At 51.9% G+C, this 13,964-nt stretch overlaps 2 protein-coding genes across 4 annotated transcripts; both read left to right on the forward strand.

The window, feature by feature from the left end:
- Positions 1–263: 263 nt before the first annotated feature.
- Positions 264–7,220, forward strand: LOC127605788 (elongation factor 1-delta-like). 3 transcript variants are annotated; one of them, XM_052073570.1, is made up of 10 exons: positions 264–347; positions 1,496–1,549; positions 2,801–3,861; positions 4,201–4,327; positions 4,415–4,486; positions 5,499–5,583; positions 6,207–6,325; positions 6,403–6,597; positions 6,681–6,875; positions 7,109–7,220. In XM_052073570.1, exons 3-10 carry the CDS (start codon positions 2,801–2,803, stop codon positions 7,145–7,147), a joined length of 1,893 nt encoding a protein of 630 aa, XP_051929530.1. In that variant the 5' UTR covers positions 264–347; positions 1,496–1,549; the 3' UTR covers positions 7,148–7,220. The 3 variants fall into 3 exon arrangements, with proteins under 3 accessions (XP_051929530.1, XP_051929529.1, XP_051929531.1); XM_052073571.1 differs by lacking the exons at positions 264–347; positions 1,496–1,549 and having other exon boundaries at positions 3,012–3,340; positions 3,417–3,861; XM_052073569.1 differs by lacking the exons at positions 264–347; positions 1,496–1,549 and having other exon boundaries at positions 2,624–3,861.
- A 1,323-nt stretch (positions 7,221–8,543) lies between these two features.
- LOC127605798 (nicotinate phosphoribosyltransferase-like) lies at positions 8,544–13,595 on the forward strand. Its single transcript, XM_052073588.1, has 13 exons — positions 8,544–8,800; positions 10,087–10,214; positions 10,305–10,387; positions 10,869–10,999; positions 11,084–11,199; positions 11,302–11,498; positions 11,664–11,801; positions 11,911–11,995; positions 12,088–12,168; positions 12,251–12,353; positions 12,618–12,775; positions 13,291–13,398; positions 13,490–13,595. Exons 1-13 carry the CDS (start codon positions 8,551–8,553, stop codon positions 13,568–13,570), a joined length of 1,659 nt encoding a protein of 552 aa, XP_051929548.1. The 5' UTR covers positions 8,544–8,550; the 3' UTR covers positions 13,571–13,595.
- Positions 13,596–13,964: the final 369 nt, after the last annotated feature.

Here is a 13,964-nt window from a genome sequence, read left to right on the forward strand (position 1 = left end):
GGGTTTGTAAGAAAACAAAATACGATGAACATGAATCAAGGGGCCACTCACGGTGTCGTCCCCAATTTCTACATGTCCAACTGATTTAACCACAAAAATGGTACTCGCTTCGGAATAAGCAATGGCCACATTTTTGAAACGACAGTTTTATTTCAGCACTTTCGTGACATCACCACGTCACGCGAGCAAGGCGCGAACGTGCTTTTGTCCCATACCCCCATGTTGACACATCATCGCGAGCAAGCGTCCGAGCCTCTCTTCGTCTCCTTCCTTCCTTCCTCCTCGCCGTAGTCACGTTTCGTCCACTGGCTTGCTACACCCGCACGGACCAGACCAAAAGGCCAACAGTAAGTCAACGTGCCACTGACTGCTGCGACTTGGAACTCGGGCTCGTTTACTGCCATTCGTTTGAATTAGAGCGCGAGAGGGGACCCGTAAAGGTTTTTTTGGGAGTCTGCCTGCCCATGTGTTAGCCGCTGCTAGCAAACGGCTCGCGAGTTGAATGGGGCCGACACCGTAGCGGCGGGAAGCGAGGCTCGCTGCTTTTTTTTTGACGTAATAATGGTCTATTTGAAACGAAATGACGTCACGACGTTCTTTGATATCCGGTTGATGGTCTGAGGCTCTGAATGAGGCTGCGACCGAATGATGACAACGCCGCCGAGCTTCTTCGGCCGCCTCCTGCGTTGTGCGACATCTTGCGCGACGGCGACGTCAATTTTGAGGGCAACGGTGGCTGCCTTGATTCTTGTTCCGATGGCCCGCTGCTGTTCAAAGGGTAGGGAAGTCAATCTTTAACGTCACGCTGCTCAACTTGAGCTCGTCCAACGTGGTTCTTAATCGGCGGTTCATGTTTTGATGGGGAAAAAGGCTGGCACAAATGAACACATCGGTTCACTTTCACTTTCTTTCTGAAGGAAGATTTGTATTGAAAATGGAACCACTTTGAAGTCATCTCGCTTGTCGGGACAGACTGTTGGGCTTGAATCTATTTTTCATTCATTCATTCGTTCATCTTCCGAGCCGCTTGATCCTCATTAGGGTCGCGGGGGGTGCTGCAGCCTATCCCAGCTGTCTCCGGGCAGTAGGCGGGGGACACCCTGAATCGGTTGCCAGCCAATCGCAGGGCACACAGAAACGAACAACCATTCGCACTCACACTCACACCGAGGGACAATTTAGAGTGTTCAATCAGCCTGCCACGCATGTTTTTTGGAATGTGGGAGGAAACCGGAGCACCCGGAGAAAACCCACGCAGACCCGGGGAGAACCTGCAAACTCCACACAGGGAGGCCGGATCTGGAATCCAACCCGGTACCTCTGCACTGTGAAGCCGACGTGCTAACCACTGGACTACCGGGCCGCCCCTATTTTTATTTGAGCCTATTTATTTTGTATGTATTACCGTCCTAGTCACCGGTTGTTGTACTTTGCAAAAGCGCGCAATGTGCTTATTTACCTTTCTTTTCCAATCGCTTGCGGTTAACCGGATAAGAAGAGCATTTGAGCAATTGATTTTAGACTTGACAATTGCCTCTTCCCAAGGACGGTGAGTCAAGACCTCGATTTGCCATACGCTACCCGACTGCAGCAAATGACTTCCCAAAAGACGACCCCGCAGTCGGCAACGCAAGGGGAAAGCATTTCCTGCATTCACATCACCCCAAACTGCATGGCCTGCTGCATGATGTCCCATTTCGGTCATTGTGAACGGGTGCCTAATCTTGTCGGAACTTTTTTTTTTTGGGGGGGGGGGGGCGTTCGGCCATGACCGCAACTGTGACTATAAAGTAATTCATGCCTTGGTCACATCCCGGCTGGATTAACGTGACGCACTTGACGTTGGAGTCAGCCGATCCTCCATCAAGCGTCTCCAGTTGCTCCACAATACTGCCGCTCTCCTCTTGACTGGTGCTCGTAAGAGTGAAATGAAAAACGAATGTGTTGTTAAAGATGGCGCGCGCAGACAAACACGACATTTTGATTGCACGTGGCAGCCAATTCAGTCTCGCCATTCCGGAGCTAACGGCGCAAAGCTTCCCGACAGTTTGCTGTCCACCATTTCCGACATGGCGGTTTTCACGACTTCATCGGCAAGACTCCCGTCGTTTATCGGCAGTTGTATTATTTTCGATGGCTCGCTCACAGGTTGTGATGATTCAGCACCGGAAAGCCGATTTCGTTCCGCTCGCCGAGCTCATTTGCATGACGGTTTCGCTCCCTCCCTCGCACGCTGCTTGACGATGTCGTCGAATCGGATTTTTGCCGCCAATCGTACGCCAACGATGACTTTCTGAAGTGAAATCAGCGTCCCAAGTTTGAAGTTTCCCCTTTCACACTTGTCGCAAACCGTTCAAGGTTTTTGATGCCGCCAGACTTCCCACATGGCGTCTTTCTCTTGACTGGCGATTGGCACTTCCGAAGTCACCGAAATTTGGCCCACTGGCCTCCAAGGCATCTGGAGCGGCATTTCCGAAAACCTGATTTAGTCTTGGTGATATCAAAAGTCTGTAAATAGCGACTTTGTTTACATGAGCAAGAGCGACCTCACTTTTGACCTTATTTAAGATAACACCTGACCTTGTGTTTTTTTTGAGTTTGTATCGAAAGAGCCCCCCCGTCCCTCATTTCTGTCCCGAAAATCAGAATGTGGCCGTCCTGCACAAAACCTCAAGTTTGCAAAGCACGCGTGAAAGGGTCTTGGGTTCTCTGTCCCTTCTGTTCCGGTTTCTTCTACTTTGCTGCAACTAATGCACAAGCCTGTACTTGTTTTCTATTTTTCCCGCTAACCGATCAAAAGATGTCACAGAAGACCCCCCAGTGTTCTGCGGATAAGCCTTCCAACGGGAATCCGGCGGACTCCGCTGCCATCCCGGCGGCCGAGTGTCCCAACTCGTCCCGTCAAAACGGGGGAACGTCGTCCTCCCCGGAAAGCGGAAGCTCCAACGGCGATACCAAGCGAAGCGGGAAAAGGCGGCGCGGCAAGAAAAGTACGCGCAAAGCGGAGACTCCCGGCGACGGAGCCAAAACCGAAGACCAGTCCGAGCGCCGAGCCGGACCGACTGCCCTGCAGGCGGAATGCGCCAACGTGTGGTTCCAGCGAAGCGTTTACGAGCGAGCGGAGAGCCTCTATCAGCGCTGGTTGGCCAACTCGGGCAAAGCGAGCGCAGAGTCCAACGGCTCGGCCGCGAGTCCGCCGAGGCCCCCCATGAAGAAAACTTGTCGACTAGACGGAACGCCAGAATCCTCGCAGTGGAGCGCGACACACTCTGGGTGCGGCTCGGTCCCCACTCGGGACTTGGCGGCGGCCCGAGCGCCCGAGGAAGGCCGCCGGTCTCCCGTAAGCGTTGGACCCCAGCAGAGGGCGCCAACGACCACGAAGCGGGCGCTAAACGGGCTGTCCCCCGTTTTCGCAGAAATGTTGGGAGACATCTGGCTGGAGAAGCCGCTGTATGATCGCGCCGAAGCCGCCTTCTACCAAAGTGTGTTTGGCAACAATTGTCGCCAAGGCTCCGCCTCCTCCGGCACGTGCCCGCCCCAAAGCTCAACGGAGGCGGGGCCGGCGGAGCAACGGCGAGCGGCGGCGCCGCCGCAGGCCAAATCCGAAGCCTTCCACGCTCTGCACCCGATCCAGGAGGAGGACGAGCCCGCCGAGACGCTCGGCCTACGAGAGCGACTCGACGCCGGCGCCGCCTACTTCCTTCACCCCGACGGCGAGCGCGTGTGGTTGGACAAGCGCAGGTACGACGCGGCCGAGATGCGTTTCCACGCCCGCCGCCGGGCACAAGAACCCGGCGAAGCTCGCCGGCCCAAAACGGACACCTCGTCGCCGCCGGACGTCGCCGTCCCGCCCGGGGAAAAGTACGACCCAAGCCGCAGATTGGATAAGCGTCAGACATTTGACTTCTTTTCATACTCATTTTCCTCTCCATCTGCTTTTTTTTTTCTTTCTCAATCGTTTCTTTTTTGTTTTTTTTCCACTCAGTTTGTTTATTTGCTGTACGTGATTTTTTTTCTCCACGATTTTTGTGTTTTGCCGCCGTTCAAAGTCGCCACACGCTAGCTAGTCGAGTTCATGGAACCATTGAAGAGTCGCGCCACTCTGTCATCGCGTCGAGTGTACACAAATCGCGCACGCTCGGCGCCGCCTCGCCTCGTCCACTCATGCCGCCGCCGCTGCCGTTTCCTTTCGTTCTTCAGCAACATGAGCGCCGTCAACTTCCCGGGCCAGGAGAAGATCTGGTTTGAGAAAAGTCGCTACGACGAGGCCGAGCGCCGCTTCTTCGAGCGCGTGGCCGGCTCCTCGCCGTCGGCGCCGACGGTCTGCGTAAGTGGCCCCCTTGTGGCCTTGTGCGCAATTTCACTCGACTTCTACCATGACTTTTGTTTTACTTCAATTTGTGTTGATCTCCAGGATGCGGGTGCCATCGCCATCCTCCAAGACATCGCTCGTGCCCGGGAGAACATTCAGAAGTCGCTTGCGGGAGTGAGTTCACAATACACAACACGCACAAATTTTTTTTGATGCCGCAAATTGGGAATTTCTCCATTGCGAGATAAATAATCATCTTTTCCGTTACAAAACATTGGGGGAGATTTGGCTTTTCATTCATTCATTCATTCATCTTCCAAACCGCTTGATCCTCACTAGGGTCGCGGGGGGTGCTGGAGCCTATCCCAGCTGTCTTCGGGCAGTAGGCGGGGGACACCCTGAATCGGTTGCCAACCAATCGCAGGGCACACAGAGACGAACAACCATCCACGCTCACACTCCCACCTAGGGACAATTTAGAGCGTTCAATCAGCCTGCCATGCATGTTTTTGGGAATGTGGGAGGAAACCGGAGCACCCGGAGAAAACCCACGCAGGCCCGGGGAGAACATGCAAACTCCACACAGGGAGGCCGGAGCTGGAATCGAACCCGGTACCTCTGCGCTGTGAAGCCGACGTGCTAACCACTGGACTACCGGGCCGCCCCATATTGACTTATTCATTCATTCATCTTCCAAACCGCTTGATCCTCACTAGGGTCGCGGGGGGTGCAGGAGCCTATCCCAGCTGTCTACGGGCAGTAGGCGGGGGACACCCTGAATCGGTTGCCAACCAATCGCAGGGCACACAGAGACAAACAACCATCCACGCTCACACTCACACCTAGGGACAATTTAGAGTGTTCAATCAGCCTGCCATGCATATTTTTGGAATGTGGGAGGAAACCGGAGCACCCGGAGAAAACCCACGCAGGCCCGGGGAGAACATGCAAACTCCACACAGGGAGGCCGGAGCTGGAATCGAACCCGGTACCTCTGCACTGTGAAGCCCACGTGCTAACCACTGGACTACCGGGCCGCAGATTTGGCTTTTATTCGGTGAAATTTCAGGACGAGGCTCCAAAGCCATTCACGGGGGGAACTTAATTGTGACCGTCCCGAAACTTTTGAATGCGCGTGATCAACTGGCGCCAATCACGAAACGCTCGCCTTCCCTTTCCGTGGCAGAGCACCTGCAGCAGCAGCGCCGCCGATCAAGAAATGATGTCTCGAATCAAAAGCCTGGAGCTGGAGAACAAGAGTTTATATCGAGGTAGGTCCGTTTCGGAGCCGTTTTCAAGAAAATGTGCTTTTTCCCTCCCTGGTGTAAAATACCGCCTTTGTGCTTTAGGCTCCGCCTACCAAGGACGTACTTGTACGTCAAAGTTTTTTTTTTTTTTCTCAGAGAGAGGAGGAGGGGATGATGCAATCTGTGAATGTGAATAAGCCGTTTGCATTGTAAATCGTGTCCAAAAGTGACCGCTAGGTGGTAGTGTTCTCACGTGCTTGAAATGGATGCTTTTACAAAAAAAGCAATTTTTTTCCCAGGAATCGCCCTTTTCATGAAAATGAGCCATTTTGTAACGCCGATTAAGAAGAAGGGAAAAAGATAGAAAACATTTTTTTTCTGCTGAAAGAAGAGAGTCCAAACTCTATTTTGGTAGGCTCCACGTTTATATAGCATGAGAACCAAAATCCAGTCCTACGGTGGGGTTGGGGGGGTTGCTCCAGTGAAAATGGCCGGGATTGAATGAGTGTGCGTGGTTGACAGTGCAATTTTTATTTTTTATTTTTAAAGATTAGAAAAAGTGCTGTCAAAAATGCAGCCGTTTGATCCGCAAATTGGTCGCGTTCTAATTAAAAATGCAAATTCTCTCTCTTTGTTTTTGCCTTTAGTGGTCGAAGATTTGAGGGCATCGTTTTCCAAGCTGGAATGTCGAGTCGCCGTCTTGGAGAAAAGCCCCACAGCGGCGCCGGCGGCGGCGGCCACCGGTCCTTCAGTCCCCTACACAAACGTGAGTACGCTCACTTTGCTACGCCCCCCCCGGGGCCGTCGCGATCGCCTTGCGAGCCACCTTGTCGATGCGTTCAGGGAACCGCCGTCCAGCAGACCGGCGACCCGGCGAAACGCAACATCAGCGATGACGACGATCTGGACTTGTTTGATAGCGATGACGACGAAGAGGCCGAGAAACTCAAAGAGCAGCGGTTGAAAGATTACGCCGAGAGGAAGGCCAAGAAGCCCGGCGTCATCGCCAAGTCCTCCATCTTGCTGGACGTCAAACCGGTAAGACATCCCGACTCGAAACGCCCCCCCTCCTCGAGGAGCCGTGAAGTTCCCGAAAGCCAAAAAGCGTTTGGTCTCTTCAGTGGGACGACGAAACCGACATGGCCAAGTTGGAAGAGTGCGTGCGCTCCGTGCGAGCCGACGGCCTCTTATGGGGAATGTCCAAACTGGTTCCCGTGGGTTACGGCATCAACAAGCTTCAGATCTCCTGCGTGGTGGAAGATGACAAGGTTGGAACGGACCTGTTGGAAGAAGAGATCACCAAGTTTGAAGACTACGTAAGTCCGCCTTCCCGCGTATGCGCCGGAATCGAACGCTGCACTGTGAGGTGGACGTGCTAACCAGTGGACCACCGTGCCACCCTTTTGATTTCTAACCTCGTCAAAAGTTTTTCAAGAAAGCTTCATAGAAGGGACGTCATCCACTGTCGTTCTAAACGGCGAACACGCGTTTTGGCGTTCCAATAATTCGGTGCAACTCATCCAAATGTTTTTGCTTTTTGCCGTTTCAGGTTCAGAGCGTCGACGTCGCGGCTTTCAACAAGATTTAAAGAGTTGTCTTCTCGTCCTGTCCGTTCCCACGCTTTGTTTTAATGTCACATAATAAAAGATTCTTGCACTGAGGCCCCTGGATTTTTTTTTGTTTTGTTTTGTTTTTTGCCGAAGTGGGCAGCCGAGCTCTCGGCATCTGTAAACGTCGCCGCTTTTGTCTGTCGATGGCTCTCATTGGACGAACCCTGGAAGGAGCGAGAACGGAGCCGGAAACAGAATGAGATGAAGAAAGAAAAAAAAAAAAAGCTTTGGGGCAAAGGTGAGCGAATGACCTTTCTCTTGATCCTCTCAAACGTGAGCCCCACCGCCACCTGGTGGCCATCCCACTGAACTTCCCAGTAGCTGATTCCTTGCAGGTCCTCACAGCACATGACCTGAACCCTGAACGAAAGAGGACAGAAATCTGGCGAGAAAAAGACCCCAAAATTTTTTTTAAAAGTAGGCTTACTCACATGACACGAATGTAGCCCGATTTTGAGCTGACAGAGTCGATCTCGTGTAGTGCGACATACCGGACGATTGGTCGTGAGGTGTCTGAGATGCTTCACGACTGCGACAGATGTCCGGCACGTCGGACTGAATCTTAGGACAAATTGACGGCTCGAAAGTCACATCCTGATCCTGTCCCGGTTGTTTTTTTTTTTTTCAGTGTCTGGCAGGAGCGGAAGGCGTTCCCCTCCAGAGCCGCACCTGTCGCTAATCTGCTTTGTGATAATTTTTCATGGAAGTAGTTCTTGTCGGTTTGTACTCTCGTGCGTTGGATTTTCTTTTTGCGACTTTGAGCGACAGGCAATTTCTGTTTATCGCGTTCCTTGCCTTTTGCAAGCATTTTGGGGGCGTTTGTTTCGCTTTTTCCTGGTTATTTTTGTTATTGTAGAGTGTCCTTGGGTGTCTTGAAAGGCGCCTATAAATAAAATGTATTATTATTATTATTTGTTGCCATCGCCTTTTGCAGTACTTTCCCGGGCTTGCGTTTTTGTAAAAATATATTTGTCAACATTTGACACAAAACAATTGTCTTATCCTTGTCTTCTTTTTGCGGGATCCACTCCTACCCCCCGATTGTTCCGAGATCTAATTGGGTCGTGCCTGCCATCTAGTGGTGCTCGATGAAACAACAACTTAAAACTGCAGTCAACACCTGCGTATTTACTTCTTCTTTCTGAGCAGATGACCTTTTATGTGCTTTCCACTAGTTTTCTGCTTGTGTACAGTAAGCAGCAGGAGTAGAAAAAAAACAAAACACACACACACACACGCCTAGTGCGCGCAGATTGCGGCTCGTGCGCGCCGGTTTTGCCTTGGATGGGTCCGTCCTTCGCGCCCGCCCAGCGGCCGCGTGAACTTCAAGTCCCAGCGATCCTCGACATCAGCGGACTTGGATTTCCAGCTCAGCGGAAACATGGCAGCGCCCGGCGGCGGCAGCACGTGCGACGCCGCGGAGAGGTCCCTCGTGGCGCGGGTGCCGCCGCTGCTGACCGACTTGTACCAGTTCTCCATGGCTTACGGCTACTGGCGCGCCGGGCGCCACCGCGAACATTCCGCCTTCGAGCTCTTCTTCCGGGAAAACCCCTTCGGCGGCTCCTTCTCGCTCTTCGCCGGCCTCGACGACTGTCTGCTCTTCCTGCGCAACTTTCGCTTCACGGACCAAGGTGGGCCGATGATTTATTTGGAGATGGCGTACGCTCGGCGAATGGTCACTCGTAGCGAATTCCACCCCCCCCCCCTCCCCCGAGGATCACGTGGCATTCGTGGCGTTTCTCTCGGCTTGCGCAACAGCTGGCCGCGGGTCCGCGTGACGCGGATTCCGAACTCTGAGGGGCCCCATCGGCGCTCACTGAACTTCAGGCGAATAATCAGTCACCGTTTGGACTGCTGTCAACTGTCACGACAGTCCGTGAACGCGCCAAAGTTCGACCAAAAGTTGCGGCTAAAAAAAAAAAATAGAAGTGAACGTTGCAGATCCTCCACCTCCTCTGCAAAATAAAGAAAAAAAATCACAGCACACGCGATGCAAAATGAAAACTTTTTTTTTTTTTTTGCATGAAGCGTTTCGTTGAGAGAAATGTGGTGTGAGTGTAAGCTTATGTTATATTATGAATGATCATGTTATGTTTGAGCATCATATTTCATGTTAAGCATACCTTAAATTATATTATGTCGTTTAATAATTGCTTAGACAATTTTTTTCTCTAGTGGGAGGGGGAAGAATGTAAGCTTGTTATATTATTAATGATCATTTTATGTTTGAGCATCATATTATTTCATGTTAAGCATACCTAAATTATATTCTGTTGTTTAATAATTGGCGGCCCAGTAGTCCAGTGGTTAGCACGTCGGCTTCACAGTGCAGAGGTACCGGGTTCGATTCCAGCTGCGGCCTCCCTGTGTGGAGTTTGCATGTTCTCCCCGGGCCTGCGTGGGTTTTCTCCGGGTGCTCCGGTTTCCTCCCACATTCCAAAAATATGCATGGCAGGCTGATTGAACACTCTAAATTGTCCCTAGGTGAGAGTGAAAGCGTGGATGGTTGTTCGTCTCTGTATGCCCTGCGATTGGCTGGCAACCGATTCAGGGTGTCCCCCGCCTACTGCCAGGAGACAGCTGGGATAGGCTCCAGCACCCCCCGTGAACCTAGTGAGGATCAAGCGGCTTGGAAGATGAATGAATGAATGTTTAATAATTGCTTAGACTTTTTTTTTTTTTAAGCAAGGTTCAGTCGAGTATTGACTTCTTCATCGGGTACACAACTGAAAAGCCTTTTTAAGCCTGTTGATTTTTAATTTCATGTTAAAAAAAAGTATGGGCCGATGTGAGGACACATTGTTTTTAGGTGTGTCCACAAGGACCTCAATTTTGCTTGCAAAGTGTGAGAGAACATGCGATGGAAATGTTCTCGCGATCAAACATTTGCTTCTTTTTTTCCGCTATCTGGATGCAGACGTGGACTTTCTGCGATCCGTTTTACCGCCGGCTACCGACCCCGCCTTCTTCCAGTTCCTGCGAAGTCTCGACTGTTCCGAGGTCACGCTCCGCTCCGTCCCAGAGGGCACTGTGGTCTTTGCCCGGGTGAGGCCGAGGACCCTCGCGTGAAATGGGGAAGCGTCCGCCGTGCGGGTGCTCCGGGGGCAAAACCGCAAACCTTTGCCATATCTGCAGGAGCCTCTGATGGAGGTTGCGGGTCCGCTGGCCGTGGTGCAGCTTCTGGAGACAAGTTTGCTTTGTCTGGTAAACTACGCCAGGTAATACCAACACACATTTTTATTCATTCATTCATTCTTTCATCCATCTTCCGAGCCGCTTGATCCTCACTAGGGTCGCGGGGGGGGGGGGGGTGCTGGAGCCTATCCCAGCTGTCTTCGGGCAGTAGGCGGGGACACCCTGAATCGGTTGCCAGCCAATCGCAGGGCACACAGAGACGAACAACCATCCGCACTCACACTCACACCTAGGGACAATTTAGAGTGTTCAATCAGCCTGCCATGCATGTTTTTGGAATGTGGGAGGAAACCGGAGCACCCGGAGAAAAGCCACGCAGGCCCGGGGAGAACATGTAAACTCCACACAGGGAGGCCAGAGCTGGAATCGAACCCGGTACCTCTGCAGTGTGAAGCCCACGTGCTAACCACTGGACTACCGGGCCGCCCCATTTTTATTCATTGGGGGAAAAAAAAAAAAAAAAAGAAATCGGGCATTTGATGATATCACGCATGTTTCTTCTAGTCTCGTTTGCAGCAATGCCGCCCGCTTCCGCCTGGCGTCTGGCCCCCGCAGGAAACTGCTGGAGATGGGGCTCCGGAGGGCCCAGGGGCCCGACGGAGGGCTGACGGCTTCCAGATATTCCTATATTGGCGGTGAGTGTCGTGTGGAAGCCCATTTCTCGCCCCCCCACCCCCTCCCCCCTCCCTGACAGAATGACTGACGCTTCTGCTTCTTAGGGTTTGATCTCACCAGCAACGTTCAGGCTGGCTTGCTGTTCGGGGTCCCTGTCGCGGGCACCATGGCGCACTCCTACGTCACCTCCTTCACCTCGATGGATGAAGTCTCGCCGCGAGTGAGTGTGCGCTCTCATTAAAAGCCCTAAAAAAAAAAAAAAAAATTTTTTAAACGGCGCGAAATGATCATCGGGATTGGGATTTTTCTCCCTTCCGATTAGACCCTGGTCGATTTGAACGGGGACCGCCAACCGGTGGACTTCATTTCACTGACCAAGGGTTGGCTGGGTCGGCTGTGCAAGCTTTTGGGGGCGGAGCCCGGAAAGATCCACGAGGGCGAATTGGCCGCCTTCCTGTCATACGCCGTCGCTTACCCCCACAATTTCCTGCCCGTGATTGACAGCTACAGTGTGAACTGGTAATTCTGGACCGAAGCCGTTGGTGCCTTGCTCAATGGCTGCAGTTTTGGGCCAACTCCATTCAAGGGCAATTGCGCTTCCTACCTCGGCGCAATTTATTCTCGGGCACTTATCGCAAACGTCAAAAAATGATTCGTCATGCGCGCCGGGCGTCTTTCTCGCAGCGGCCTGTTGAACTTCTGCGCCGTGGGCTTGGCGCTGTGCGAACTCGGTTACAAGCCCGTGGGAGTTCGCCTGGACAGCGGCGACCTCTGCGGGCAATCGGTGGATGTCCGTCGTGTCCTGAGACTCTGCAGCGAGCGGTGAGTGAGGTGCCGAGCCGCACGTTTCTACAAACGCGGCCGCGAAAAACGGCGGCCGAGTCGTCGTAGTCTTAGCCGCTATCCGGCGCTTTTGCGTCTCTGTTGCCAGTTTCTCGACCTCCGCCTTTGATTCGCTCATCATCGTTGCGACCAACAACATCTCAGAGGAAACCATGGTGGAATTCAACAACAAGGTCAAGGCTGAAGAGTTTGATTTTTTTTGGGGGGGGGGAGGGGTGCGTTAACAATAATCTTTCTGTGTTTCAACATTTCGACTTTGCCTCAGGAGAACGAGATCGATGTGGTCGGCGTCGGAACGCATCTCGTCACCTGCACTAAACAACCCTCGCTGGGGTGTGTTTATAAGGTAGACTAAGATAATCGTGCCAGATAACTTCAATGGCGATTGATTCCGTGGCGATCGTTCTGCTGCTGTTTGCGTTCGCTAGCTGGTGGAGGTGGGGGGCAAGGCCAGGATGAAGATCAGCGAAGATCCACAGAAGAGCACCGTCCCGGGAAGGAAAAGCGTCTACAGGCTAATCGATGCTGACGGTAACCGGAGTGGTGGCAAGTCATGAAATACAAAATACTGCGTTCGATCACCGCACTTGCAGTAGATTATCCGGGTATCTGTACTTTTGATTTGATCACTTTATTTATTGCAGTATGCTACATACCCATCGTATCAGTTGCGGATTAGGAATTCAAATTTTTGCAGCGCCCGTATTCAAGCTTTTTGGTAGTGGTCGACGATCGTCGCGATTTCATCGATCGATTGGCGATCGATTGCTCACGTAGGTTGACATTTCTGGGCAGGACATCCCTTTCTGGACCTGTTGTGTCTGGCGCCGGAGCCGGCGCCGGAGGCCGGACGTCATCTGACATGTCATCCTCTGACTGCCGATGGCACTCCTCTGTCTGTCACGCCAGCTCAGGTTATTTGTCTGCGCCAGCAAATGTTTACCAAAGGCAAGGTGTGTATCGTCCTAATCAAATTAATAGAATGCGCATTTGTGGACATATTCCGGCTTTGAGAAAATGGCCTCCGGGGTGTTGTCGCCAGTGATCATTTTTCAGCTTCCTTGGTAATAAAAAAAAAAACATGGCGGTCTGGTGTGGCGACATGAATCGCTTCAGAGTCGTCCGGCGAGTCCTACCGGGGTGGAACGATCCATTTTGCATTTTTTCTAAAATGTTTCGGATGCCAGAGTAGGCGTGACGCGCTCCCGCTTTCGAGGGAGTACCTGTCAAGAGGCGAGCGGCAGCATTTTGGACCGACTGGAGATGCGACATGGAGGATTCCAAAGTAAAGTGCATGACGGTCATGCGGTGGAATTGGAAGCTATGAACCCAGCTAGCGTAGCGGCGCTCTACAATGTGAACTCGAACAGCGCGAGTCATGACTGAAGATGTATTGTGACAGTGACCTGCTTTTCCAAATACGTTGTTGTGTCCGAGTGAAGTTGTGCAAATGTGCCACACGTTTAAGGTGACGCAACCTCTGAGGACTGCTGCAGAGACAAAAGCCAACGTCCAGCGCTCCCTCCAGAGCCTTCACCCTCGACATAAGCGGCTGCAAGAGCCGGACTCTTACACGGTAAGCCACTACTACTCCGGAAACGTGTTACCTGAACCGAAACAGTCAGAGAGCAACCTTGTGGTTGTCATAACGTGCATCGTTCCACCAGGTGGCGCTATCAGAGCAACTATACAACTTGGTGACAGAACTAAGAAGAGGCGATACAAAGAACTTCCTCTTGGGCAATTAAAGAACATATTTTATGCTTTGAAAAACGGCTTTTGTGTCTGTTTACTGTTTATTGAAAGGGGGAACAACAAACGCCGGACTTGCTCAAAGTCAATCAAATTTACTTCTCGTTTGTGCGACTATATAAAATAATGAGCCGAAACGTCACTGTGTTTTTTACTCAGTTGTTAAAGTGATAAGGTACATTTGAAACAGCTAAGTGTTATGGTTGGGTATAAAACCACATTTAACTGAAATCATCATTGGTTTCCTTAAGGAGTCTTCTTCCTTTCTTTTTTTTTACCATTTTCCTGATGGCATTAATTAGGCGCCGATTTATGACGTCACGCCCACTTTTTAGCGCCTTGTTCCACATCGAAAATGACAAACAACCTTCAGTCAGTCGTGGCGCAGCT

The sequence above is a fragment of the Hippocampus zosterae genome, chromosome 8 (assembly GCF_025434085.1).
Source record: "Hippocampus zosterae strain Florida chromosome 8, ASM2543408v3, whole genome shotgun sequence".
NCBI classification, from domain to species: Eukaryota; Metazoa; Chordata; class Actinopteri; order Syngnathiformes; family Syngnathidae; genus Hippocampus; species Hippocampus zosterae.

Bases quoted from the DNA above. Each gene is read 5' to 3' on its own strand.
- LOC127605788 (XM_052073569.1), top strand. From the start codon at position 2,648: ATGTGGCCGTCCTGCACAAAACCTCAAGTTTGCAAAGCACGCGTGAAA. The intron at 6,326-6,402 runs GTGAGTACGCTC...CGATGCGTTCAG, and splicing joins CTTCAGTCCCCTACACAAAC to GGAACCGCCGTCCAGCAGAC. The intron at 6,598-6,680 runs GTAAGACATCCC...TGGTCTCTTCAG, and splicing joins TCTTGCTGGACGTCAAACCG to TGGGACGACGAAACCGACAT.
- LOC127605798 (XM_052073588.1), top strand. From the start codon at position 8,551: ATGGCAGCGCCCGGCGGCGGCAGCACGTGCGACGCCGCGGAGAGGTCC. The intron at 10,215-10,304 runs GTGAGGCCGAGG...CCATATCTGCAG, and splicing joins GCACTGTGGTCTTTGCCCGG to GAGCCTCTGATGGAGGTTGC. The intron at 10,388-10,868 runs GTAATACCAACA...TGTTTCTTCTAG, and splicing joins TGTCTGGTAAACTACGCCAG to TCTCGTTTGCAGCAATGCCG.